Below are 27,893 nucleotides of genomic sequence, written 5' to 3' on the forward strand. Positions count from 1 at the left end.
TCACGTCATGTTAATCATCTCTCATCATCAACTACAATTCAAGATCTGAGTTTGGAAAAATTCCTTTCTAATTGAAAGGGTCATGCATGTATGAATTGGACTTAGTTGACGTGTTAATTATAATTGAAACCGTAAAACATTCAAGAACAAAATGTGGATTGGTCATTTTGGACTTGGTTGACTAATAACACTGCCTCGGTGCCTTCCTGCTTTTTAGTGTTGTTTTTTCCAGATCAATACTTCGTCAAAATCTATGGATTAATTCCTCCAATTTGTCCACATCTAGGTTCTTATTAGTTGGTCGTTTCAACTTTCAACATAACAAAGCAAGAGTTTTGTACTAATTAATAGTTTCAAGAATCTGGGTATAAGTTTTGTTTTACTAGAAAGGTGCTTGATGACATCAAAGACGTGTTGAGTGAGATAAATAAATAATTAAACCGAGAAAATTCAAAAGTTTTGTATCTTTGTCTACCTCTTTTTTTTCCTTTTTTTTTTTGGTCTGATATCTCTGTCTACCCTAAACCCTATCTTTGTCTACCTCAAACAAATTTTTTTTTTATGACTTTAAAAAAATATTTAAAAACATTTGTATCTTGACTTTTGAGTTTTGTCAATATGAGAAGTTCTTTAGAAATCACATTATTTGAGGTGGAAAAATTTCGGTGAGCAAATAAGAATATCTGATTTTGGCCAAAAATCATATGCTATAGTCCACAGTATAAAGTAGAAAATTGCAAATCATGATCTTGGGGACCGTCTTCTTTATTATTATTATTTTTTAAGAGAAAAAAAAATGGTGTCCCATTTAAAATGTGGCCAATAATTTTTTTTTTTTCTTTTTTTTGAATCAGGGAAATTGTATATCCATCACAAGTCAGAATAGGCCATTACATACATTTATGCTGTCAGTTAAGGTCATAGACAGACAAGAAGATAGTGGTAATACACACAAGTAGTACGTAAAAATAGTCTTACTCATTATGCATTCAAATACGTAGAGGTAGCGGAGACCCTCCATTGGTACTACTCCAGAGGCGCTAGAGATACTTAGAGTGCACATCGGTACTTAATTTCCTAATATAAGAAATTTATTGTATTTAGACAAAACTAAAAACATAGGGATGGGCTTAGGGCAAACACTCCAGCCCACCTTAGAAGCCCAAAGGCAGCCTAGAGAGGAGTGACCCACGAGGCCCGACAAGGATGGCTTGACCCAAGCCCAACTTTCAGCTCAGCTCCCTGACTGCACACGGATCCGGTGCAGCTTCGCCCTTATCGCTGCATCCCAACTCCGCAACCCGCGCCGCAAACACTTCGTCACATCGCTGCAAGCCGCGCCGCCATGGCAACGTAGTGCCCAAGCCAGGACTAGCTTCCCACGATGCCCGATTCAATGCAGATCCACCGTCTAGCTACCCCTCCATCGTTGATGAAGGGCGACCTACAGTGTAAAGACGCTCTCCGAGTCCAAGACGTCGTTCGGAACTCGCCGTCTAAACCATCAGCCAAACCTTGAGCCAACACCCCTCTTGCAGAGCTCCCGAGCAAGTAGCCTTTAAACACTCGTCCGGTAGCGGCTCATCCACGGCGAGGAGACCCCCACCGACCTCGAGCGCCGCCAGACAGGCAGAAAAGATGCAAACCCTAGACCCAAGAGCAGTCCGGGTTTTTTGGAGCAGTTAGAAGTAGTCCAACCCGAACTTTGATTTTTAAAAACATATAGCAGAAAGGTGGCCCAATAAATGTGCAAGAAAAAATTGAATTTAATCACTTGGGCCGAGTGGATGTGCACGGTAGGGCCAGACCCGTGGGCCGAAATAGCTATTCTAAAGTCAGCCCAAGATAAAAGGCGCTAAAAGCCCAAAATGTGAGCCTCCTGCCATTTTATTTCTCTGGGGTTGGAAATTTGTCTGATCTTGATTGAAGCTAAGAACAAGGCCATAGTTGGTTCGACGATACCAAAGTTGGTTTGTTTTCGGTGGGTGGTCGAATACCATTTTCCTCAACACTCTCTCTTTCTCTCTCTAAACCAAAACACTCTTTCTCTCTCTCTCTCTTGCTGTGTTTCTGTATTGAAGTGTTTGACAAACCATGAGTGCTCTTTCGAGCTCCTTCGTTTCACTTCAGAATCACAAGACCCACTTCTTGACTGGTAATCCATTTCATCCCCCTCTTACCCCTTTTATTTTTCATGTATGATTTGATTAATTTCAATCAAAGTTTTGTTTTTTTTTTTTTAAGATTGTTATATGCATTAGGATCAATTCTAGATTTGACATCGTTTTTGATCCAGTAAATTAGGCTTCTTTACTGAAAGATTGTAAAACTGAAATGCAAGAATTGCCCGTTTCTGTAATACTATGATGTCTGTGACGAGTGTTCTGGGGTTTAGTACCATCTTCAATGCCTATAGATGCTTCTTTACTTCATCTAAGCAGTTGAACATTTTTTTCTTGGGAAAATCTGAAAGAATCAATAAAGGGTATCATCAGAGTAGATTATTTGTCAAGTAACAGTTGCAAAAAGTAAACTTTTGAGCTATAAGTGCATAGAGTTAATCAGCTGGTATGTGTTAGCTTCTGCATTTATCACTTTCACTAGGCCACTTCAACTTACTTTCTCAGGATGTTAGTTGGGTTCTCTGAGTTTGATGCTCTTTCAGCTTTGGTCCAGTAATGCATGATTACATGGTAGGCAGTGTCTACGTCTCCCGCTTTTGTGGTCCTGATCGTTTATGCAGTTTGCTAAATTACATTGGATTTCAAATATTCCATTTTTTTGTTGATTGTTTGCCGAATGTTTGATGCTAGGTTCTTCTTCGAAGCCAGTGAACCATTGTATTTTAAATGTTACGCCCAGTAAGCTTACATCAAACAAAAGGCCACTTGTTGTGCGAGCAGGGTATGAGTATACATTTCTATCAGTTGCTTAGGAGATAGTATAGCAGTAACTATGAGATATATGTGCACACTGGTTATCAGTGTAACCTTTTATGGTGTGCACATATATCTCATAGGCTATACTCAGCTATTAGTGCACTTTTGAATGTATTTCCTGTCAGCTAATTCTGCTGTTTTGAGTATAACTTTTCATGGATACCAATTTAATCAACTTCAATTACTTCTCCCCACTTCTTTTTCTTTTTGCATGTACAGTAGTGAAAAAAGTACTGCAGGCATCTTCGTTGGTGGATTTGTGTTGGGGGGCATAATTGTTGGAGCATTAGGCTGCGTGTATGCACCTCAGGTATGATGATTTGTCATTCAGTATCAATGCATCACATATTACTTGATTTTAGCATGTTACTGTAGTCACGCACTCTGATTCTTGTGCAATGAGGACATAGTTTCTTGCCCCCCTCCCCCTTCCCAAGATTACCTTCTGTAGTTTAGGTAAAGTTATGCAGTTATCTGGTTAACTCACATATGACATTGTAGTTTATTTGAAAAGAGGGGCGTTTGATGTGGGCTTATGGACTATAGTGCTACATAGCTCATCAAAAGAGGAGTCAACATGTAGAGTGACTCAAAAACATGTACTTGACTGACAAATAATCTCTAATCCAGATAAGCAAGGCACTTGCAGTAGCTGGATCAGATAGAAAAGAGTTGATGAAGAAGCTGCCAAAATTCATATATGATGAAGAAAAAGCTCTTGAGGTGAGAATTTATTTGTTCCTGCATTTAGCTTTGGTGATGAGAAAGGTGAGGTCCATGAGGATTATGCAGGTCTAGATTTATAGGAGGGAGAAAGATTCTTTTTCTCTTTTTTTGTGGAATCAGTGTGATTCCAAATGCCAGAAGAACATATTCTTAATTGGTTGAATCCCAAACCCTTTAGGGAGATTAAGTACTACCAGGATACAAAGCCAATGGCGATAAAGAGGAAGTATCTATGTTTTCTTTGGACAGGAAGGTCCGGCTTGAATTCTATTGCATATATGCGGCTTATTGCTTCTTAGTCTGACTATATTTCGTTCTTGTTTTAAGTTTTGAACTTTTAAGGTTAAAAATATTGTTGACCAGCCCAATATAACTTTTTGGATTATGTTGTTTGCTCAGTTAGTTCTTATTTTGGATCTGAACGTATATGTTTTTTGGTTTTGTGTTTTGTGACTGACTACAGAAAACCCGCAAAATACTGGCCGAGAAGATTTCACAGCTAAATTCTGCCATAGATGATGTTTCTGCTCAGCTGCATGCAGATGATGCCCCCCCAAATGGGGTTGCAGTATCTTCAGATGAAATTGAAGCTTCCATATGATATAGTATCTGCAGAGTTTTTTGTTGAACTTGTTACATGTGTTTGGCATCGAGAAATAATGTTTAAAATCTTCTTCTCATTTGTTTACCTTGTTTATAAGCATGGTTGAATACATAAAAGACAGCAGCTTCTGTAATTTGAAAACCGTAACTGTTTCTGGAATATTTATTTGCTTTATGTAAAAAGGAGTCCTTTTGCTTCTATTTAATTGTTGGGTTGGGCTTTAAATTGTTGGGTTGGGCGTTATGTAAAAAGGAGGTATTTGGTTCGTCAATGAACAACCCAAAAGAACATCAAAAGTCTCCTTTTATTTTTGGGTAAAATCTTTATATGGTACCTGAACTATCACGAAATGCATTTTTTGGTACCTACAAATTTTTAGGGAGTCTAATGGTACCTGTATTATCCTCCGTTAGCCATTTTAGTACTTCCGTCAAATATTCCATTAAAGTATGGGTAAAATCGTAAAACACCTATTTTTCATATTTCTTTTACAAATTTTTTTTAAACTAAATTAAAATAAATTAGACTAGCTAGGTTAAAAGAAAGACCTAGAATTGAATTTAGTGAATATCTAGATTTACCTACCATCTCTATTGATTAAACCTATTAATTGTGCTAGAAAAAAGTAATCTCTAAATTAGTATATATTAAATTTTCATATAATAAAAATAACTAAACAAAAATAAAAGTACTTAAATTAATTGACCCAACTGTCCCGATAATAGTGAAAAATAAATTGGGTATTATTTATCTTTTTTTTATGTGTCAAAATATTTTTTTAATTATAGATATTCAATATATTAAATTCTATAATTCTAATTATGAATGAAAAGACTACTTTACCTTTACTATTTTACTCACACGAGTGTCACATGACCGCCACATAGGCATTTTTAACGGAATAATGGACGGAGGTACTATAAGGGCTAACGGAGGGATAGTACAGGTACCACTGGACTCCCTGATAATTTGTAGGTAACAAAAAGTGCATTTCGTGATAGTTCGGGTACTATATGAAGATTTTACCCTTTATTTTTTGGGTCTGAAAGGCTCGAAAGGCCATTCTTTATTTTTTGCATTTTCACGACCAACTAAATACCGGAAATTCTATCATACGTTCAACTGTTCAAGTACCAGTGTATCTTTTGTTCTGATTCGCTGTTTAAGGCGATCTTTCGATACAAAACACGGTAATGTCATACATCGGTGCATCATAGAACCTAGCATGGTCTCATTAGATACATGAATATAAACCCCAAACACAGTAATGTCATATATCCCACCGATGTATCGTAGATCGTAGCAGATTGACATATTAAACTGTAGCATGTATCTTTCGATAGTGTCTACAGAGTTTTAGTTGGACTTGTTACACGTGTTTACCACCGAGAATAATATTTAAAATCTTCTTCTTGTTTGTTTACCTTGTTTATAAACATGGTTTAATAAGGATTTGAATTTGCTCACCACATTATCAAAAATGGTGATACCACCACTCCACAAACGCTCACCAAGTGTCCAATAGTTTAATCATGGTTAAGTCTTTAAGATTAATATTAATTATTTAATTATATTAATAATTAATGAAGAAAGAGAATTAAAAGAAGAAAACTCTCTCTTCCTCCCCATCAAACCCAGACAGAGAAACATTGCAAACTCAGTTTTGTATGATTCCCTTGTAAATTTTGCAAATCTAGGATTGATCGAATACCAAAATGACCCAATTCCAATTTCAATTGCAGTCCGTTTCTCCCTACCTTCTTCACTATAAGGCAAACTCATTTTGCATATATAATCCCACCAAACCCAGATTTGAGATTTGAATGTGGTGAATAATTCATCAAAGTCATTGGTACTCTACCATCAGATAGTGAAATAGACCTAGAGTGGAATTTATTTTGGTGGAATAATTCATCTCTGCCACCACAATCTCCTGTGGCGAAAAGCTTCGACGCTGACGATGTCCAGACAGAAACGTCTCTCAGCCTCACCAAAGCAAAAAATATCGTCCTCTTCATTGTCTCAGGAGCCAGATAAGTAGTTGGGGACCTGGGATCGAGTGGTTGTGGTGGTGGTGGTGGTGGTGGTGATGGTGGGTGAGAGAGATAGTGATGGCAATTTAGAAGAAACAGGGAGAGAATTGCAGAAGGAGTGAAGCCCTGAAAGAGGCTTTTATGTTTTATTAAACAAGTAATAAAATATTTAATTAATGAGATTTTTTATTATAGTTAATCATGGTTAAAATCTATACGACGTGGTAAATTTTCATAAAATGGTGATATCACCACATTTAGTGATGTGGTGAACAAATTTGAATCTTTTGAATAACTACCACAGATGGCCGAGTTGATAAGAGCCTCTAAATGTGAAACTCCTAAATTAGGGTTCAAATACCGTCCATGCTTATTGGAGTTAAATATCAATATATTCTTGGTGGCCAGGGTCTGACATGATCTCCAGGCACGGATTAGTCTCTGGGTCTAGAAAGCCTTTGAGAAATCATGTGATCTAGATCAAAAAAAAAAAAAAAACATGGTTGAATATATAAAAGACAGCAGCTTCAGTAACGTTATGGCAGTTTCTGGAATACTTATTTGCTTCAACATCAATTATCTATTCATCATCGACTTGTTACTTGTTTGTATCAACAGGAAGCTTCCCATTGTTGTAAGAGACTGAGAGGAGCCCTTTTGGCTTTTGCGTCTATTTAATAGTTGGGTTGGGATTTAAATCAGATGTGGAGGTACTTGGGTGGTCGATGAACACCCGTAGAGAACATCAGAAGTCCCCTTAATTTTTTTTTTTTTTTTTGGGTCTGAAAGGCTCCAACTAACTAAATACCCGAAATTCTACTATACCCTTTAATATGGTGCATCTTAGGTTTTTCAAATATTAGATGCTGATTGGCTGATTAAGCCGAACTTCCAATACAAAACACGATAATGTCATACACCGGTGTATCATAATAAAATGGTCTCAATAGTTACATGAATATAAAATCTTATTTTCATCCCCAAACACAAAATAAAATTGATGAGGGAATTACATTTTCACAAGCAAACTGAAGAACTGGCGGCTGGAGTGGTTTCCAGATCGATCTTTATCGTTTAACCTAAGAGAAATTCTTCCTCATCATTCTTTAGTAATTAACATTCTGGGATCAAAACAGCAAGGAAATAAAGAATAAATATTAAGAATATGCATGAGATAAATCAAAGTCTGCAACGCATCGTCATCATAAGCTCGACTCCAAAACCCGAATCTGCACGGTAATGAAGGATGAGGAAACCAGAATGATCACAACTCTAATATGTCGATCCGCTCAATTAAATCAAACAAAATGAACTAACAACGACAATGAAAGCAGCATAATATAAAGTTTAAGCACGTAAGTAAGAGCTGGCTAAGTGGCTATACTTTAATTACTTAGTTAACCACATTATTCAGATTATCTAATTCCGCCAAAGACGATGTTTTTCTCTTCAACTTGAATACAAAATGATTGATACAACTCGCCAACTTGAACTGAGTTTGACAAAAGAGGGGAAGTCAAATAATGTTGCCAACTAGTCACAAAGAGGTGCCTTGTATAAAGTATATACTAAAATCATAACTAGACAAACTTTAAAAATATATGAACCACATGCGCTTTATTTCGAACCAAAAATGATGCTATTGGTTCCGAACAAAAATCTAAAAGTGCAATAATTCTTGTTTTTTTTTTTTTTTAAATGTAACTGGATTTCGTGCACAAACTACAATTTCCTGCATCGATTCCAGCTTGTTGGTCAGTTTAAAATTATAGCATCAAGAAAATGAAAATAAAGAATAACCATCCTGAAAAATATAGAGCAGTGAACTTAATAAACATAATAGGAGCCCATATCAATTCTTGGAGGAGATTATTAGGGTGGAGTCCATTCAACTTCAACTTGGACGACCTATCATCGATCTATTCATCTAATAATGTATAGGTCGGTCCAAGCTCAGCCAACTCTGAATCCCCACGAGATGTGAAACACATGGAACTATGGAAATAATGTGCTTGTCCTTTTAATTATTATTATTATTATTTTTTTTCATATAAGATTAGTAGACGAACTCAATCAAGACCTCTTTTATATATTTACGAATAAAAGACTTATGTCACTAGGCCAATTAATCGTGTGAGCAATGTGCTTGTCAATAACTCATGCGGAATATTAAGAAAGAACGCGATACTTAATGATGGTGTGTTGAGAAAGAGATCCAAATCTGCAAAAAATATCTCTAAGTCATCGAGTTAATTCTTCGAGGAATAACATATAAATAATGCATAATGATGGTGCTATTCAAACACCTATTTTCTCTATTTACACACCTCCTCTATTTTTTATATTACTTTAATTCAATTCTTTTTTACAAATTACACTAACTACTCTACCTTGCAATTCCGATTCTTTTTCTTTTTTCTTTTTTCTTTTTTCTATTTGGCAAGTCAATCATGAATCAAACATCATTATGCAATAAATAGGCAGAGAACAAAATGGAAGCTGCCCCCGAGGGGGGAGACTCAAGTTAAACACTGATGTAGGGGTCATCATGGGCTGGGCTAGGGCCGGCCCTACCCTTAATTTTAGGGCTTAGGGTCAGGTTGGGCCGGGCCTAGTCAAAGTCAACAAAATTTAGGGTCGGGTAAGGGGCCGGGGCTTAAATATGTTAACCCTTACCGGCCCGAAAAGCCCGATTCGCTAGGGCCGGCCTTCCGAATAGGGCCGAAATGGGCCGAAAAGGGCCTTATTTTGTATAACTAAAAAAAAAAAATACATTGTATTTTTTCCTCAAAATGTGGCTAAATGATTATATAGGTAAATACAAGACTCATTGTTTTTTGTTGATCATATTTAATACACACACACACACATACACATAGAAATTAACTTATAACATTTATTAATTTAGTTAAGGTGGTTATATTCAATTAACTATCTCTCTAAATCTATCAATATAATTGTTGTGTAACAATTAAGGAAAATAATAGTTAAAGAAAACAAAGCCTATGTAATAGAAAATAATAAAAATAATATATAAATTTTAGGGTAGGGCCGGGTAGGGCTTTTAGGGTCGGGTCGGGTCGGGCTGGGCTTGGCCTTTACGGGCTCAATTGGGCCGGGCAGTAGGGTGGGGCCGGGCTTCATTTACATGACCCTTACCCTACCCTATTTGAGAAAGGGTAGGGCTGGCCGCCCTAATGTAAGGGCCTGGTCGGGCTTCGGCCCTACTGGCCCGGCGGGTTTAGGGCGGGCTTAGGATCGAAGGGCTAAATGATGAGGCCTACACTAATGGTGCTTTCTTTAGTGAGACTGGTAAAGGCGGAATTGGGGCAATCATTAGAGATGAGAATGGTGTGTGCGTAGCTGCCATTGCTCGTCCCTTTTCCCATGTTCGATCTGCTATTCATATGGAATTTGAAGCTATGAGAGCGGGACTCCTACTTCTCATTCACCAAGATATGGATAACGTGGACATTGAAACAGACTGTACCATGGTGATTGATGCACTTGATAGAGACACAGAAGATTTATCTAAGGTAGGATGTATTGTAGAGGATTGTAAAGCTTATTTGTGTTCAATTCTTTCTTCATCACTCTGCTCTATTTATCGTGAAGCAAATGGTGGGAAACACATAGATTGGCCCATCTTGCTAGTGTTGATTACTTAGATGATTATTGGTTAGATGAGACACCTGTGATTATTCAGGATGTTCTCAATGAGGATACTTGTACTAGTACTCGAGGTTTAGGTAATATGTCCCCCTCGCTGTACAATTATCCATCTATTATTAATAATAATTCTGGGCGTGGGGCTGAGCCTCCCAGTTAGGCTGGGTTATAAACCGGTTAAAAAAAAAAAATCAATTTTCCTTTACCTATAAATAAAGGAAAAATAATACGTTCATTAAGTGGAATAACCTCTATTATTAGACCAGAAATATGCTTCCAAGGTAATTAGATTCATCCAACTGAATCAAAATTGTAAAATTTGTCCTCATACAGGTAGGAGGGGTAAGACACATGCTTTACTCCCTTGTTGTCTCGAGTTTCAATATTGCACCTAGCGTACTAGAGTTTCTCATCTCTTATAGATTGGTAATAAACCATTTTCAAACGCAGTCTGCAACTTTGAGAAATTTGTAGGTACCAAAATAATAATAATAATAAAAAATTAGAGTATAGTTCAAAATCAATTGTTTGATGAGACTAGCCTGAGGGGCTAGAAAGATACACGCATAATTAATGATATGAACTCTTAATACAATGTTTTTTAGATAACTGTATTGTTAGAATACTCACCCATAAATAATAAGAATGTATTATGCAAGGGTTAGGACAAACTTTGCAATTTAGATTCAGTTAGATGAACGTAATTACCTGGAAGCAGCTTCATATTCTAATAAAGGTCATTCCACTTAATGAACATATTATTTTTCCTTCATTTATAGATTTAAAAAAATTGATTTATAGTATAATGATGTATTGATGTTTGATTCATGATTGACTTGCCAAATAGAAAAAGAAAAAGAATCGGAATTGCAAGGTAGGATAGTTAGGGTAATTTGTAAAAAAGAATTGAATTAAAGTAATAGAAAAATAGAGAAAGTGTGTGAATAGAGAAAATAGGTGTGTGAATAGCACCGACATATTTAAATCATATACATATACATATCAATGTACATGCAATATTAATGTACAGAAGCATTGTTTTCTCGTATATACAACGCCATTAATTGTTGTTCTACCGTAATCAAAACCAAGGCTCAAACTCTTGTATGATAGTTGATTACGTAAAAAGAGGTTATTTATTTATCTATATTATTATTCACAAAAGATGTTTTGTTAACCAAAATAAAATTTTTTGACAGGTTTAATCTTGAAAAATTAAAAAACTTTAAGAATAAATTAAATCACAAGGGTAAATATGATAATTACAAAATAAATTTTTAGATTAAAAAATGATCCCACAACCCTCACTTTTCTCTCCTACTGCAATGCACAGTTGGAGCATTTCACATGCGCCGAAGGAGTTTATTTTGGGTTTAGGAAGCTTTTTGGTTTCTCTTGACAAAGTCAGAAAAAAAAAAAAAAAAAAAAAAAAAAAAAAAAAAAGAGGCTAGTATTTTATTTTTACAAGCTAGAGTAATGAAAATTTTTGGTGTTAAATTGGTCAAAGTTGAACGCGGATATATATCAAGCCAATTACGTTTACGAACTTGGTGGAGGCATGTACATGAGTTCAAGCCTTTGCCAAATGCATGCCAACCAGCTCATAATTTGATAGGATGCCAATTAAATCAACGGTGGTCCGCCCAATATTATTGTGTTGTAGGTTAAAGAATAAAGAACCATGTAACTCACATTGATCACGATGTAATATCACTCAAACGTACATTTCATTGGCGTGCAAATAATTCAGTGGTCACCAACGCCCACCGACAACAAACATAATCAATGCATTTTATTTTTTGTCTATGTGAAAGTTGATAAAACACTACTCAAGCCTTCAGAATTAGAATTAAAATAAATAATTTAAAAAAAAAAAATTCAAACAATCTCCTAACTTTAAGTTGGAAGATATTCATTCATTTTCATTTATTCGACGTATTTTGGGTAAAATGTGTATATTCGATCATATTATTGGTTATTTTTTATTTTTCCCGATTTATATTTGGTCATATTATAGTTATCGGTGATATTCATTCGTTTTAACTATAAAATATCATTTTTGTTTTAAAAAAAAATTAGATTTAAAATTTGCCCACCACAAATTCGGGCCACTAAAAGTGCATAGAATAATTTCAAATAGTGTGTGTGTAATAGTAATACATTATACATATGCATCTGTAAGCACATACGTTCTCAAAGCATCTGCCGCCCACCATACACGCCGTCAGATACCATAAATAGTCATTTATGGGGAAGACTCCAATTCTCCAATCATTTACGGAAGAAAATCAGCTGTCCCCAAATTCTGTCTCCAATAAACATTATCCACCTGTCCCGAAAATTCCCGTCCCTAAATAGAGACTTAACTCTGTTAAACTTAAATTATTTTAGTTAAAGGATAAAAAAACAACCAAATAATCGTGACTCAAACCCAGCTAGCTAGATACCAGCTAAAACAATCATACCAATCTCTAATTGTAATCCAGTGACAGAACAATTGAATGTAAAAAAATTGCAGGAAAATGGGACAAGTGTAACTTGGATTCATGCATGACGATGGATTAACAAACCTGGCAAAGAAGATGAGCCCTTAACGAAGCCAAATTACGACCTAATAAATGTACTGAAAAGCCAAATTAATCGAACACAAACCCCAATTTCCGACGAATCCAATTACTGCATCGAAGATTGCTTTCTGGGTTTACAAGATCACAGAGAGCCCAGACTGAAGGAAACGCCAAATCGAAGATCGCTTTCTTATTCCCTTGATTTCCAGACGACCTCTTATTTCTTTTCAATCTTTTTCATAAATAACAATCTGTCCATTAATCTATCTTGGACTTGACGGAATCGTGCACAGACGGCTTATCTTCTTCAACCTTGGGGTTGACGGTTGACGGTTGACGGTAGCCGGCTTGTCGTCTTTGGAAGATGATGATGAAGACGACGAGCGGTGGTCGGCGTAGATGACGACTCTGGTATTACTTCTGGCACTGGGCGTTTATCTTCAAGAATAAAGAGGCCTTTTTTGTTGTTTCTCCTCTAAGAAAGTTTAACGGAGTTAGGAAACTGTTAAGCTATGGACAGCTGTGACATGTTTGATATTCACCCTCTCTTATGATTAATGTATAATAACTTTTTAATTTTCTAATCTAACCATTCAAATTGTATAATGTAATTCAAAGATTAATTCTGTAAAAAATTATTTCGAGTATACTATATCATATGAACCGTTAAAAAAATTTATCACTAATATGTTCGTCCGACCTAAATTTTCCTCTTGATATATATATATACAGGTGATAACTGTGATTCGGGTTGATGTCTACACTTCATTCATTTTATGTTATTTCTCTACAGTACGGTGTTGTGGTATAAATATTGATCATGATCACTACTGGTAGTATCTTGGTCCACCCAAACTTTTAGTTGCACTGACAAATTTGAAGTTGTCTATTTATATTCAGTCATTCAGATCGAGCCTGCCTCAATATTATTCTCATATACAGATCATGTGGTCTGTTCACTGTCGTGTACGTTTTTTGTGTGTATTATATCAAGGAAATTCAAAGCTAGCTATAGCGAATTTGTAAGTTGTTGGACTCTTCTAAAATATATATGCAGGCTCAGAAAAGTTTTTGGTATTTTGCAAATAAACACTATATTTTGTATATATAGTAATAATCAAGCTAGCTAGATGTATAGCTGCAGCAACAAAAGTTCGGCATTACCCTAATCATAATGTCTTGAAGTGGCCCGTTTACTTTATAAATGATTAACTTCTAGTGCACCCATCTTCGATCAGCTTTCGTTTTTGTTTGATTGAACTGGTTTAGAATTAATCTGATTTCACCACAATCTTCACTGATATCCATACTAATATTCATACATATTGAAAATTATATAGTTATTTAAAATATGTAGTTGAAATACGTACGATATCTCGATAAAGTCATAAAACAATAGATGATACTTGATGGTAATTAAAAGTTTATTTAATTAAATTATTTTTTGCAAGTTTAGCTAGGATGATCCAAAATATGAACCGTTTCTTTGATCATTGCTATATACTTTTAGGGTTTCCTTTTGCGGTCAACTTTTCTAGCTAGTGAAGTGTGAATTGTAGCATATATAGCTTGAAATAATTTACTTTTAGTTATGTGTGCAACTAGGTCCAGCTGGCTGATTAAGCAAGAAAATGGGGGTTTCCATGACTACAGTCAACTGCAAATGCAAACTTCCAACTAATTAACCCATCAAATAATCGTGGAACCTAATTAACTTATGGAGGTGGAACCATATTGATGTTTATGCATGTGGACGTTGTCTAGCTAAGCTCTATAAATACTTGGAATCAGTAACATGCATGGCATACCCTTTCTAGTATATTTGGAAGAAAAAAAAAACCAAACAGAAAAGTAGCTCTTCAATATTAGTACTACCATAGCCAAGAGCTAGCCACCATTGATTGTAGAGATTAACGCGAGAGATCGAGAGTCGATCGAGGAGTCTTGGATGGTCTGCATGCTTTCTAGCTCTTCCTTTTAATCACCTCCCTCCTAAAGCTTTCCCCTCTCTAACTCCCATTTCTTTTTCCGACCAGACGATGATAGCCGGTGTCGGAAACTTTAACTCTTCGGCATTCCACACCCAATTCCAGGTATATGCTTCCGTGAATATTTAACTCAGATCTGCATACACTTCATGTTTCTGGTTTACTTTCTCGTACGTTGATGCGACTTCTTGGTTGTTTATTAATTCTTTAACTTGATTAGTGGTTAATAATGAAGAAGGAATGAAGATGTGGTTATCGTCTCTCTGTAATTTAGGAACACATACATAATTGCAGACGCCTGACTCTGACATTTTAATGCATACTTATCTTTCTCTCTACCACACTTCAATTTTTGGCGATGTTTTTGTCCTTTTTTCAAAGAAAAAGAAACAAAATGAAAATAATCTTACTCCCATTACCAATCGCCATGGAAGATATGACAGCTAGCTTTGCGTTATAAACAGTTCCACGTTTAATCTGAGTTCGCGTATTGGCCGACCATTCTTCTTGATTTTCCTTTTTCATTCTTATCTGCAAAAGAAAGGATGATGACGAAAACTTATTACACGTCTCGGTGATATGGAATTGATGTACGTAACTTCCACGAACGGCGCGTAAATCTTCGAACAAGTGATTTTTCATGTGGAGACTTTAATATTTAGACCTAAAAATATGCTTAAAATAAATTTCATAACTTAGGGTAGGAATTTTTTTTTATACATTAACGTATTGGTACATTTCTACAACAGTAAACTAGCTACATCTCTTGATCCCTGTGGAAGGGAAGTAGTCTAATTGTTATGTGATTAGGTTTTGTTTTTGTTATTTTGGTATGTGGCCTAGCTCTTTGGCTCCGTCCCCTTTCTTAGACCTGTGGTGCTGTGACCAAACATCACCTTTCTTGGCCCCATTTAGGGTCCTGATCTTTAACTCCTTCAAAATGTGGAGTGTTCTTAGGCCATCTCCAATAAGGAGGGCTATAGGTAACCTTTGGCCCTTTTTGCTAAAAAATGAACTCCAACAAGGGAAGGTCCAAAGGGCTAGAGGTGGAGAGGTGGGTGGAGAGAGCTATATTTAGCCCTATGGTTGGCCCTTTAGCCCTTGGTGGGACCCACGGAAAATCAGCCAAATCTTCCTCTTCTTCATGCAATACTTAAATCCAACGGCTCATAATTATGCAACCAATTAAATCCAATGGCTCACAATTAATGAGTATAATTATACATATTCACAACTAGCCGTTGGCTTCATAATTGTTTTTTTTGTATCATGTTATAATTATAATGGTGAAAGTAATTCATTTATGAAAATTTTTAATTGCATTTCAAGTGCATTTTTTTAATTGCTTTCAAGTGCATTTTTTTTAAATTTATTCATTTTATATCATGTTAATGAAGTTTATGTAATATTTTATTTATGAAATAAATGGTGAAAGTAAAGTAAAATTAAAGTACACTTTTATTCATTACAATTGAAACCAAAAAGCCACACAATAAAAGTTAAAGCAAATAAAAACAAGTCACCCATTAATAAAAAAAATAAAACAAACTAAGACCCGAGCATTATGACATGACAATGAAGTGGCACATGGCACTTAAAAAACTTATCAGAAAATGTTATTAAAATATTAGTCTAAATTAATTTTAGTCTAAATTAAACTATTATTAAAATAAAATAAAATCATAAAAATTAAAAAACATAATGTAAAATCATAAAATACTTGATAGGGCTAAAATTTAGCCCTCCCTTTACTGGAGATGGTTCACTTGTTCATGAATAAAGAATAATATTTTTGAGGGCTAAATTATAGCTCTGGCCCCAATATAGCCCTCCCTTACTGGAGATAGCCTTACCACTTCCACGCCTTTAGGATTCGGCTCCATCATGTTTCTGTTAGCTATCAATTATTAGTCCAACTTACTTAAAAAAGCGCACCAGAAATTGAAAGGGAATCAAATTCTAGAGCCTAAAAATCATTTGGTTGGGTCCAACTATACTTCATGTTCATTCTAGATCATTGTATTTGCATATTTAGAATATAAAGATATAAAGGGGGAAAGGGTCATTTATGGTATGGCCAACCTGGTTCCACTCCAATTGGGTTTCAAAAACCAATTTGCAATCAAATTCATGAACCCGAGTAAAATATCCAGAAAAGTTTTGAAGCAAAGTTTTTGACACTTCTAACAAATTTGAGATGCGTCCGATATTTTGGTGCAATAATAGAGACGAGAGCTCCATGATGGGAGTGTGGTACTGAAGCAAGTCTTGACAAATGTTGAGTATCTTCATGGTTATTTCCTCCCAAAGTTCACATGCAACGGCCTTTTACACTCTGGCCCTTTCCCTGTAAATATTAAAGCTCAATTCTTTGATTTTAACCTGCTTTGGACTTTTCTGATTAAACCCCTTGGTTTTGTTCTGTTCCTCAGGTTTCTGCTTCTTTTCCTTTGGAATTGTTTTAGCAAAGTTACAAAGAGGTTTTGAAGCTTCTCAAGCAGAGATTGAACACTTCCAAAGCTAGCACATTGAAGCAGACTTAACTAAACAGAAGGAAATCGAAAGGTACGAAAAAAAAAAGAAAAAAAGATGGGTTTCTGGACTCTGCTTGAGGTGGCGTCTATGCCAGTTCTGCAAGTTTTGATCATCAGTCTGTTGGGAGCTTACCTGTCTACTGAGTATTGCAATCTTCTTCCTTCAGGCGCCAGAAGATCCTTGAATAGGGTATGTCATTTCAAATTTAAGCATGATCCTGCTTGTTTTCGTTTGATCTCGAAAGTTGTTGAGGTTTGATTTGCAAACGCAGATAGTGTTTGTGGTGTTTACACCCTCCCTCATGTTTGCAAGTGTTGCCAAAACTGTCACATTTGATGACATCATTTCATGGTAGGCTACATTTGTATGAAATTTCCCATTTTCTTGAACTTTTCGGATTCATGGAGACCTTAATCATTCATGTTTCAGGTGGTTTATGATTGTCAATGTGGGACTTACATTTTTGTTTGGAACCATTCTTGGATGGTTAGTGGTAAAGATACTGAAACCAAAGCCTTATCAGGAAGGCCTTGTAATTGCTACATGTTCATCAGGTAATTCATGCTCAATTTTTTTCAGAACTCTCACACTGATGTAATTTGCTCATGAACTAAATCACTAATTATGCTCAATCTTGTTGAATATATAGCAAACTTGGGAAACCTTCTACTTATAGTTGTGCCAGCAATTTGTCATGAGGATGGGAACCCTTTCGGCGATCATGAAGTTTGTAGCGCAGTTGGACTCTCCTATGTCTCGTTTTCCATGGCGGTAAAAAATCACTTGCACTTCATGATGTAAATCAGTGAATTATGAAGTTGGTGCTAACAATTTTTCACTTGGTTGGTAATGCAGCTTGGTGGTTTCTTCATTTGGACTTATACTTATCAGCTGATAAAGTCCTCATCTGTGAAATTTATAGCGCTTCAAGAAGCAGAAAATGAGACCGCGAAGAGGCCAAACAAGGATTTAGATGCTGATGGAGCAACTCACCTTCTCAAAGGAGGAGATGAGGAGCAGGGTTCTATTGTAGTCTCATCTAAATCTGCGGATCACCCCCCTGCTGTAAGTTCCTCCTAATGTCATACTAGGGATTCAGTTTCTGGCTTATGTGCAAATATTAACTCAAATTTTTCTTTGGACTATGTGGATTACTCAAACAGCAGATAGTACCTCACGAACCAGATGTATCATTCCCCCGAAAAGTATTAGCGTTCTTTAAACAGATTTTACATGAGTTACTGGCACCACCAACTCTAGCTGCAGTGAGTTTTCATAGCATTTTATCTAAATTATATTAGTAAATGCTTCAGAAGGCCTTAAGACTGAAACATAGGTTGCATGTTTGCTTGATTTGATGTCTATGATCAGTTTATTGGATTTGTCTTTGGGGCAATTCCATGGCTTAAACGCTTGATAATTGGTGACTCCGCCCCCCTCCGAGTGATCCAAGATTCAATTGCACAACTTGGGTGAGTAATTCTAGGTTCAGAGCACCTGAAGCATTTTTGCTAATTAACATTTTTGCTTCATTCAAACATTTTTTCAAGCTAATTAACAGCTAATGCACTGTGCAGGAATGGAACTATTCCTTGTATCACACTTATTCTTGGAGGCAATCTCATCCAAGGTAATGGAGCAAAATTAGATATTCAAATTTTCCAAGATTAGACTACTTTCTCAAGATCTAACAGAGTTACTACTACTATATGCTTGTGAACAAATAGGCTTACGAGCATCGACAATCAAAATACCTGTCATCCTTGGAATCATCGTTGCACGATATATTCTACTTCCAGTAATTGGTATTTGGATTGTAAAAGGAGCAGACCAACTAGGGTTTCTCCCACCAGACCCTTTGTTCAAGTTTGTGCTGATGGTTCAATTCACATTGCCACCTGCCATGAACATTGGTAAGCAAGCAATTGCAATATTTGTTAACACTTTACTGAACTAGACCTAACCAAACAATGCAGTTCAATTCGGCGTACTGAACGCACTATTGGAGTACTTACATGAATACATGATGCAAATGCAGGTACCATAACCCAGCTGTTTGATGTCGCCGAGGCAGAGTGCTCGGTCATCTTCCTGTGGACATACTTGGTCTGTGCCCTAGCACTTACCGTGTGGTCTACAGTCTACATGTGGATCTTGTCTTGAATTGTTGAGGGTGGCAAAGCATTCCTCAAAAGTAGCATGTAGCATTATTTTTGGTTACAGATTCGCACGCAAGAGCGTAGGATGGATCTGGGTTTCTATATCTTCTCCATTTTCTGATTCAATTGGTTTCAAAGTAAAATTTTTGTTTAGTGTGATTTGCGAGAGTCCGTAGGTCACCTGCTTTTATCTACTTGATGTGCAGTAGGAGTAAAGTATGAAGAGAAACAGGGTTCAGTTTGGTTTTCATAGGTCAATGATTCTCAAGTGTCATTGACATTATGTAGCTTTGTGAAATATTTTTCTAGTGATTGTTCTCCTGGAATTGAAATCAGTAGGGGTGCACAGATCCTGCAACTGTCCAAACCTACTTTCACTTGATTCCATGTCCATGACCCCCGACGACCAGTTTTAACGGTTGAAGACCATGGACAACCTTTACCGACGATTATTTTGGTCGGCAGAATGGGTCTTCAATGTTTTCAATTACGAGTTAACCATCAAAACCCAAGTTTAACTAGATTTTCATTGAAACAAGAAAACAAGAGAATCCCTGAGAAAGAATTGGGTCGGGTAGCTTGACCACGTGGCTTGTCCAACATTCCAACCATGGTCTACCACCTAAGTAGTAGGATTCACATTTCTGAAGCAAAACCCCAAACTTAGTATGACTTGCGAAAATAGCAATTCTCAGCAGGCCTTCCCAATACACGAAATAGAATGACATTTCCATACAATCTTTAACCAGCCAGTCTGCTTCTAATCTTTCAGCTCTTACAGTAATTTTGTGAACGGTCATGCCAAGAAAAAAGATCAAGTTAAATCAAATGAAACTATACAATCTTCCTGTGCCGCAACCCCTGCTCATGATTGATGGAACCAAGCATCAATAGCTCCTGGCTCGCACAACCGTCCAGGGTATAGGGAGGACAGGTTACTCATTACAACAGCTTAAGCTCGAGTTTCGGTCTATTGGGCTGGGGCTCAACGATCTCCAAATGGATTCTCACTGTCTGCAGAACGCTGTATGAAATGCTGCCATCCATTTTTCTAATCTTCTGCTGTTGTTCATCTACAAACCATTCTCCACTTCCCTTCTCACCTCTTGGGGTCAAGTACACAGGCCCTTCTATGCCAAACCTGCAAGAGAGACAAAAAGAGTTTACTTCATAAGAACAATATCCAAATGAAAATCACACGAAGTAGTATTAGATTGGACAACTGATTTGATAATCACACGAATAGAAAGTAGCCAGAAATTGCAATCAGAAGAAAATAATGTACTCTTCACAAATGTAATTACGCATTGGGTAAGATTTCCGCCCTTCCACACACACACACATACACACACATTCAAATTTAATCAAATGGAAGGGAGGCTTCTGAATGAGTTTAGAAAACATACTGGGGGACAAATACAAAAAATCCATTGGATCTTATCCTCACAATTCTTGCCTCCGCATCCGTTGGCCTGCCCAAGCAAAATGAATATGAGAGAAATAGCCAAAGACAGAGACAGAGAGAGACAAAGAAAGAGGTTCATACCGTGTTCTGAAAAAAATCAGAGTATGGAGTTCCACTGAGGCCCTGCTTGCCATCTGAGCATTCCTATGTCGATAGTTTAAATCTGTAACACAACACATGAAGCAGCAAATATGAGAAATACACAGCATTACAAAAATTGACAAGGCATTGGACAGTCTATAGAAGATATTGGGATAATCTTGGTTTAGAAAAGCAAATATGATTAGAAAACTTCTGTTAGTGCAGTGTACGGAAAATGAGCTTATTTTAAGTACAAGCTGATGGCTGCAGATACATTATTGTTATACTATCACTTATGAACATGGGAGATATCTAGGCATAGGAGTAAGTATTCTAATATAATACTCAAAGCAAAAAGTTCGATATGAAAAAATCCGTACTTTCAGCAATACTATTGAGTTGGGGTCCATCTTGGAATACAGTTGGAAGCCTGTGTATACCCAGAGACGCAGCAAGCAACCGGTGCACTATGACATCTGTAGAAAATGATACTTCTCAAGTCAAACAACAGTAACTCAGATCACCAAGAACCAAATGACTAAAACTGAAACTAACCTGCATATCTCCTTATAGGAGAGGTAAAATGGGTATACAGAGGTGCTGCAAGCCCATAATGAAGATATTCTGGAGGGCTGAGTTCCCCACTACAGAAATAAACGGCCTAGATTGTGCAAAACAAGGAAAATAAATACGTTAAGAAAAGTGTCCTCGAAAGTAATTCCACCGTAATCAACCGTTCATAGAAAATTACCTGTGTCATGCATCTAGTGGCCAATATACGGATTAGCTTATTAAAGTACGGATCATCACCCTGCAAAAACATTTATATTGCCATTAGCACTTGACAGAGAGGGGGGAAAAATCTTATAACTTGAGCTAAAACTATAAGCCCCATATCATTAACATGCCTATGAAATTAACACTTACCACAGCATGGTCGAGTGAATCAGCCAGTGCCTTTGATGATGAAATATCCAAGTTGAGACCAACAGCAGCAGCTGTCCGTAACAAAGGTTCAAGCATCTCTCTTGTTGGAGTAGGATGGCGCCTGCACAAACACACATGGAGTTTGAATTGATCAAAATAGAGACATGGCAAAGTTCAAATGCAGGTATGTGCCTATTTTACAAAAGCAGAGTAGTTAGAAAATGAATCCATCTTTTAAGAAAGCTACACCGCACCAGAAACTGCTGTATTTTCAACTCAATTAACCTAAATAGATCACCATGCTACTCCATATAGCCTTATTTGTAAGAAAAAGGCAACCAGAAGTCCATTTCAGGAAAATAGCATGAGGCCGTGAAAGTACTTGAGAAAAATCCATCAACTTACCTCAATAGTGAGCACAAAGGATAATGTTTAAGAATCTTCTCAGCAACTGAAACATTAGCAGCAAGCATAAACTCCTCAACCATTTGGTTTGCTTCGCGTATCTGGTACATACCTGCGGAAACAATTATAAACATGAAAAAAATAACTAAAATAATAGCAAAGGGAATGCCGGGGGAAGCGAAATCACTACAAATATAAACTAAGCAATAACAGAGGTCATGTTTTCCAAAAGTCCTTCTGCGTAATGTCCTGACAGTTAATAACTTAAAATACCACACATAATAACATAATGAAATTGTGAAGTCCGCTTTAAATAGAATTATCCCTAATTTCAAGAGATACTGTATAAATTCCTTGGTGAATTACCCAACAGCACAGCTGATCCCTTTCTCAGTGTAAGTATACCATTAATCAAATTTTTCTTTATGTTGGAGAGAAAAAAAAAAAAAAATTCATGCAACATACCAATATCAAGGGGATCATGAGTCTCAGTGTCAATTTGAAATCTGACTTCAGCGGATGCAAGAGTTAAGGCTCCTCTCTCAATACGTCTTGACCTCATTATCTGTAGCAGTGTATATGAAAGGATACTCAGAGAAGTTAAGAAAGAAAGAAGCATATTACATCTGTTTGAATCTATAACCAAATGGTCCACATGCAGACCTTTGCTAATGTGTTCATGTTTCTCAAATCTGTAGTTACTGGATCCGTCAACCGGCTGAAATAATATAAGAAAGAGCTATAATGAGAATCCAGAGCTACAAGAAATTTAACAAGAATCTACATGAAGTCAAATAATGATCATGTTTAGGAGAAACAATAATACATAAATGATAAGACTACTCTCAGTCCAAAAGAAACAATTAGAGTTCTCAACAGAAACAACTGGTGTGGTTAAAATGAATTTATCCACCATAGTGTAATTAACTTGGACTAGAAATGTACCTATCATCCATCCTTGCTTGAGCTTCTACATAAGACAATGCTGCAGAAGATTTAATGACACTTTTTGTGTATCTTGTAGATATAATCTCAGCTTCTGATGTCATTTCCTGAAATTCAGGTAAACAAATATATAACAATCTCCAAAAAGAAGAAGAAAAAAGAGCCTTAGATTATAATTCACTAGATGTTAAAATTGACTAGTAAACAAAAACTAAAAGTGCCTTATCATGACTAATTAGTGAGTGAGCATATACCCAAATAACAGAAAAGGCTAGCCTTTCCACATCAGCTCGGAGTGAACATATATCTGCACAATTAAGGATTATTAATCAGTAAATACTCAACCATTTTATAATCTGCAAGGATAATGCACTCACTATAACATTAAAACACAAAATAAGACCTTCTGTCAGAGGTTTCGGAAGCATGTCAATGCGTCGATCAACAAGGTAGACTGATGTTCCCCTTTGTGAAGCCTCATCATCAAGAGGGGTACCAGGAAGCACAAAATTTGTAACATCAGCAATATCTAAATGAATGTTAAAGATTAAACTTGTAGATCATTTCTATTCACAGAAATTTCCGTGAAACCTCATCAAGGTAGTAGGATGATGCACATGTTAAGAGTGGGAGCATCCAACTCAACAATTGGCAATGGGTGGAGAGGCCCTAAGTTATATGCTAGTGTGAAACTCCCAAAACTTAATATGGCTTCTCATGTGTGCATGATTTGAGCCAAATAAGTGGACAACTTATATGACAGTATATGCAAGGCCACACATTCCCTGTTGCAGGGCACTCTTAACACTCATCAGCAATTAAGTTAAACAATATTTGAGGATACGGACACCAACTTCGTAATTTCCATTTGGAAGAGCTGTACAATGAAGTGCATCGTCGATATCCTTGCATCCTGCATAAACCATTAGCAAAGTATCTTAGCTTAATGTTAACTGAATTACATTTTCCCAACACAAAACAGCAAAAATTAAGAAAAACAAACAAGTAGGAAGAGAAAGAAGAGCAAGGAGGGAAAAAAAAAAAGGGCCAGGTCATATACCAGGAGGGTCCACACTAAAGACACGTAATTGTCGCAAATCCTCCCTAACAGAATTTGCCAAATCTGCAGAGGACACAGACCATGGCAATGGCGGCAAGCATGCTAGAACTTGAGTAGAAAATGGTCTTGTATTTATATCATTCTCAATCAAGACCACCTGCAAGATCCAAAAAAGCCAATGATAGTTGTTGGCATTAAGTTTCAATTGATGGTACATGTCCATTTAGCTTTTGTTTAAAGAACAAATAAACTAAGGTTTAACTAAACTACAAACTGAGGAAAGTAAAGATGGTTGCTCCAACAAAAAGTATAGCAAGCAATTGGACCCCTTCAAGCATACCTCAGTTTCAGTATCTTTATCACCAATTTGTCCTATGGTTCGTACATAATGGCCAGAAGGATAACGAGACAAACAGTCCCAAGAATCAACCGCCACAATAATTCTCTTGTCCAGAAGATTTTCTAGCTGTCGAGTTTGAATTCGGATCTTAGGAATCCTACAATCTTTTGAGACGAATAAGGCATGGGCAACACCACCACTGCCAGCAGGCTTAGCCATCGGCTCCAAAGATCCACAATAACTGCATGAATGATTAATTAGTTTATATCAGATAACTCGGCCAATAACCGGAAAAGCTCAGCATAACTGACTTTAGCGACAAAGCATAACAGAAATAATTAAGAAGAGTACAATTCAAATCAATACCATTAAGTTTCACAGGCATATGATACAAGAGAGGTACACATGCATATGCACGATAGACGAAAGGTGAACATCACGTTTGATGAACATACAAGATGAACATGTATTTATATTATCCATAGAAGTGGCCTTCAGAATTTGTTAAATGAATTTATGAAAGCAAATTTTTTTTTTTTTGCAATCTCCTCATTGAAAATGAACCACACATTCAAGGGGCGGTAGTAAGAACAAATTGAAGTTCAGAAATGTCAGCACGTTACGTTGACAAGTTGAAAATACAATAAGATATTCATTGACCTCTTAAGTAATAACTAATAATATGAAGAATTGAAAGTTCTATTAAGACAATTAATCTAAAGCACCCATGAAAGAAACATTCAAAGCACCAGAGAACAGAAAAAAATCTTCTTCTTTTTTTCTAGAAGAAACCAGCAAAAAACCATACCCAATTTTCTTTGACAAGTTCCCCTAGTTTGTATTTTTACATATAATTGTATATTGTTACCAACTATGGCAAACCAATCCCTATGCTCTTTTTTGACCAATCCCTATGCTCTTTTTTGACCAGTCAATCACCACACCACAACACTGTCATGCTACAAGGCAATACATCGCTTGCCCCCTAATTGAAAGAAGCAACATGTATTTAAGCTATAAACAAATTAGTTAAAACAGATACCACTTCCGTATGCAGGACAAAAAGGCTTCAGGTAACAACTTAAGGCAACTTACGAATGCCAATTCCGCTTTATAATACCAACAATACGGCCAGATGGACGACTTGAAGCAGAACATGTTTCTCCAGCAGAATCCTGTGGTTGAGCTGTGGTTCTAGGAACATCATCAGCACTGCCAGGAACCAGATGAACACCTTCTTCTTCTTCATTCTCTGTGAGAGGAGACGGTGTACATAATATACTCATTAGAAGAATGCAATAAGAAAACCAAAAGTAGAAAGAAAGAAGCCTGTTTCAAAATGCAAAACAGTCCTAAATATAGGCTCCAGAAACTCAGCAATGCACTTATATTCACATGTGGGCTTGAGATATCAAAACTCTAGCAGTACATAACTTATTAGGAGTCCTCTTCTTTTACTTTCCACTGTGGGAAGATGTCTTTTTTCTTTTTTCTCTTTGTATTCCACCCGAAAAAGTAACTACAAATTAGACCCAAAATTAGCCTCAAAAACTCAAACTTATGATTTCAGACCAAGCCTACTGGTAAAATCAATTATATGCATGCAGATCATTTTCATGTATTAACTACCTTCATCTGCTATCGCAAGAGATTTCTCCTCATGCCATTGCTCCTGAGGCAGAAGCTGGACTGCCACTATATCACCATCAAAGGCCCTATTCATGTTTGCACGTCCATAAATTATTATTTCATCACTGAGGCTCTGGCTTCCAACATATGCTTCAAAGGGGTTGTATCGGTTCACCCTTAGTTTTCCTTGATGGTAGATACCGCACCGGATACCAGAAGTAATCTCTGACAAGGGTTTATGCTGGCAAAAGAAATGAGAGCAAGAAACTGGTTAGAACACCCTGATTTTCATGTTACTTAAAACATCAATACATAAAACGCTTGTATTGAAACGATTGCAGACTCAGTATTGGAATACCTCTGAGTAAACAATTTTCTTCTTTGATGGTCTTAAATCTTCAACTTCCTCCATGATTACATCTTCTGACGATGCAGGATGCACAAGCAGATCAAGCAAATCTGGTCGACTCAATGATCTCACATACGACTCCACTGAAATTTCCCAAGAGTCAATAACTCCATCGAATTTCCATCATGAAAAATGAAACATGCACTCAAACCCTATACTTATAACACAGACAGCAACCAATCATACACACCTGTCTCTGCAGAAATCCCCTCTTCAAGAGCCTTCCTCTTATTCTCTTTGTCATTAGTTAAAAGTAAAATACGAACAGAACCAGCCAAATGAGTTTGATACCATTGAGCAGCCACCCGAATTGCTGAACAACAATTTCACAGATTTCAAAATTCACAGATTCTTGATTTACACTATATTCAAATGCCATAACCAGCAAGTGGATATTAACACTGCACAGCATTGGCAGGTAATATAGCGGCACACAAATAAACAAGTACAAATCAGCAAGCACATCGTCAAGAATCAAAAACTCGAGATCAAGACAAGTGCTAACCTCTATCATTTCGATCATTTTTACTTTCTCCACTCATGTCCGTGACATATGTATCCCTGAACACGGAGTAGCAGTCACCAAATAAGAGCACAAACTCCCAACAAAAACGATAACCCGAAAGCAACCTATAGTACATTACGAACATTTATAATTCAAGAAAAGAAAAACCTACTTGTGATGCTCATTAGAGAAAACAAAGAATTTCCTCAAAGAATTACTGCATAGAGCTCGCAGTCTATTGTAAACGGACAAGTTCCTGTTCTTGACCTCCTCGAGCACTATCGAAAGCACAACCACGTCGTCAATCGCCGGATTCTCAATCAAATCAATCTGCAAAACCACATGGCAAAAAGCTCAAATTCACTTCCTCATTCACAGTTAGAAAGCGAGTTCAATAACACCAGAGAGAGATTCCAACCTGGTTCAGCACCACATTGGTGTCGAGGATGAGAACGGTGGAAGCGGTGGCGCTGAGGCGAGCTTGGGAGGTGTCGCATACTTTGCATACCGGAGCTCCGCAGTAGATATCGTGGCGGAGATAGTGCTCTCTGACGACCTGAAAACCAGAACAGACACCCTAATTAGATGGAAAACCCTAATTGAAAACCAGAGAGCAGAGAGGTTTATGGCTTGGGAGGGAAATAGGGGAATTAAGACCTTGGTGATTTTGCCTCCTCTGGTTCTCTTGACGTATGACCGGTTCTGCAACATGGTTGGGAAGGTCCGAGTTGGCGGAGCTAAGGTGGTTCGTTATCGGAGATGGAGGAACACGACGTCGTGTTGGCTACTTCGGCGAGTTTGGAGGGAAGCACTGTGAAATCAACTGTGAGAATTTGGTTTCGTGTCCGGGCAGTAAAGAATAGAATGAAGAAAAACAAATTGCTGGGTTTATAGTGACACGTGGTAA

The 27,893-nt window shown here is 36.8% G+C and overlaps 3 protein-coding genes across 7 annotated transcripts; 2 read left to right on the top strand and 1 right to left on the bottom strand.

Annotated features, from left to right (window-relative positions):
* Window positions 1-1,899: 1,899 nt before the first annotated feature.
* LOC112189616 lies at window positions 1,900-4,469 on the top strand. The gene is made up of 5 exons (XM_024328957.2): window positions 1,900-2,155; window positions 2,814-2,904; window positions 3,159-3,249; window positions 3,570-3,662; window positions 4,129-4,469. Exons 1-5 carry the CDS (start codon window positions 2,095-2,097, stop codon window positions 4,264-4,266), a joined length of 474 nt encoding a protein of 157 aa, XP_024184725.1. The 5' UTR covers window positions 1,900-2,094; the 3' UTR covers window positions 4,267-4,469.
* Window positions 4,470-14,334: 9,865 nt separating this feature from the next.
* On the top strand, window positions 14,335-19,555 carry LOC112185904 (protein PIN-LIKES 7). 5 transcript variants are annotated; one of them, XM_040514435.1, is made up of 12 exons: window positions 14,346-14,489; window positions 14,575-14,631; window positions 16,959-17,250; window positions 17,333-17,412; window positions 17,491-17,615; window positions 17,711-17,832; window positions 17,917-18,126; window positions 18,225-18,326; window positions 18,433-18,533; window positions 18,639-18,691; window positions 18,789-18,974; window positions 19,100-19,555. In XM_040514435.1, the coding sequence occupies exons 3-12, from the start codon at window positions 17,116-17,118 to the stop codon at window positions 19,222-19,224; spliced, it is 1,239 nt and encodes a 412-aa protein (XP_040370369.1). In that variant the 5' UTR covers window positions 14,346-14,489; window positions 14,575-14,631; window positions 16,959-17,115; the 3' UTR covers window positions 19,225-19,555. The 5 variants fall into 5 exon arrangements, with proteins under 5 accessions (XP_024180004.1, XP_024180006.1, XP_040370369.1 ...); XM_024324236.2 differs by having other exon boundaries at window positions 14,335-14,631; XM_024324238.2 differs by having other exon boundaries at window positions 14,335-14,631; window positions 18,228-18,326.
* A 220-nt stretch (window positions 19,556-19,775) lies between these two features.
* Window positions 19,776-27,854, bottom strand: LOC112185902 (exosome complex exonuclease RRP44 homolog A). The gene is made up of 24 exons (XM_024324235.2): window positions 27,644-27,854; window positions 27,405-27,542; window positions 27,159-27,316; window positions 26,987-27,042; window positions 26,672-26,794; window positions 26,431-26,564; window positions 26,073-26,313; window positions 25,539-25,695; window positions 24,444-24,684; window positions 24,104-24,260; window positions 23,888-23,956; window positions 23,447-23,572; window positions 23,298-23,350; window positions 23,044-23,150; window positions 22,762-22,816; window positions 22,564-22,663; window positions 22,099-22,210; window positions 21,694-21,814; window positions 21,518-21,577; window positions 21,322-21,427; window positions 21,147-21,242; window positions 20,767-20,848; window positions 20,627-20,692; window positions 19,776-20,361 (listed from the first exon to the last, which is right to left on the bottom strand). Exons 1-24 carry the CDS (start codon window positions 27,695-27,697, stop codon window positions 20,163-20,165), a joined length of 2,811 nt encoding a protein of 936 aa, XP_024180003.1. The 5' UTR covers window positions 27,698-27,854; the 3' UTR covers window positions 19,776-20,162.
* Between the last annotated feature and the right edge of the window lie 39 nt (window positions 27,855-27,893).

The sequence above is a fragment of the Rosa chinensis genome, chromosome 2 (assembly GCF_002994745.2).
Source record: "Rosa chinensis cultivar Old Blush chromosome 2, RchiOBHm-V2, whole genome shotgun sequence".
Taxonomy (NCBI): domain Eukaryota; kingdom Viridiplantae; phylum Streptophyta; class Magnoliopsida; order Rosales; family Rosaceae; genus Rosa; species Rosa chinensis.

Bases quoted from the DNA above. Each gene is read 5' to 3' on its own strand.
- LOC112189616 (XM_024328957.2), top strand. From the start codon at position 2,095: ATGAGTGCTCTTTCGAGCTCCTTCGTTTCACTTCAGAATCACAAGACC. The intron at 2,156-2,813 runs GTAATCCATTTC...GTTTGATGCTAG, and splicing joins CAAGACCCACTTCTTGACTG to GTTCTTCTTCGAAGCCAGTG. The intron at 3,663-4,128 runs GTGAGAATTTAT...GACTGACTACAG, and splicing joins ATGAAGAAAAAGCTCTTGAG to AAAACCCGCAAAATACTGGC.
- LOC112185904 (XM_024324236.2), top strand. From the start codon at position 17,116: ATGGGTTTCTGGACTCTGCTTGAGGTGGCGTCTATGCCAGTTCTGCAA. The intron at 18,692-18,788 runs GTAATGGAGCAA...GTGAACAAATAG, and splicing joins TGGAGGCAATCTCATCCAAG to GCTTACGAGCATCGACAATC. The intron at 18,975-19,099 runs GTAAGCAAGCAA...ATGCAAATGCAG, and splicing joins GCCACCTGCCATGAACATTG to GTACCATAACCCAGCTGTTT.
- LOC112185902 (XM_024324235.2), bottom strand. From the start codon at position 27,697: ATGTTGCAGAACCGGTCATACGTCAAGAGAACCAGAGGAGGCAAAATC. The intron at 27,543-27,643 runs GTCTTAATTCCC...TCTGGTTTTCAG, and splicing joins GAGGAGGCAAAATCACCAAG to GTCGTCAGAGAGCACTATCT. The intron at 26,795-26,986 runs GTTAGCACTTGT...ATTGTTGTTCAG, and splicing joins AAATGATCGAAATGATAGAG to CAATTCGGGTGGCTGCTCAA.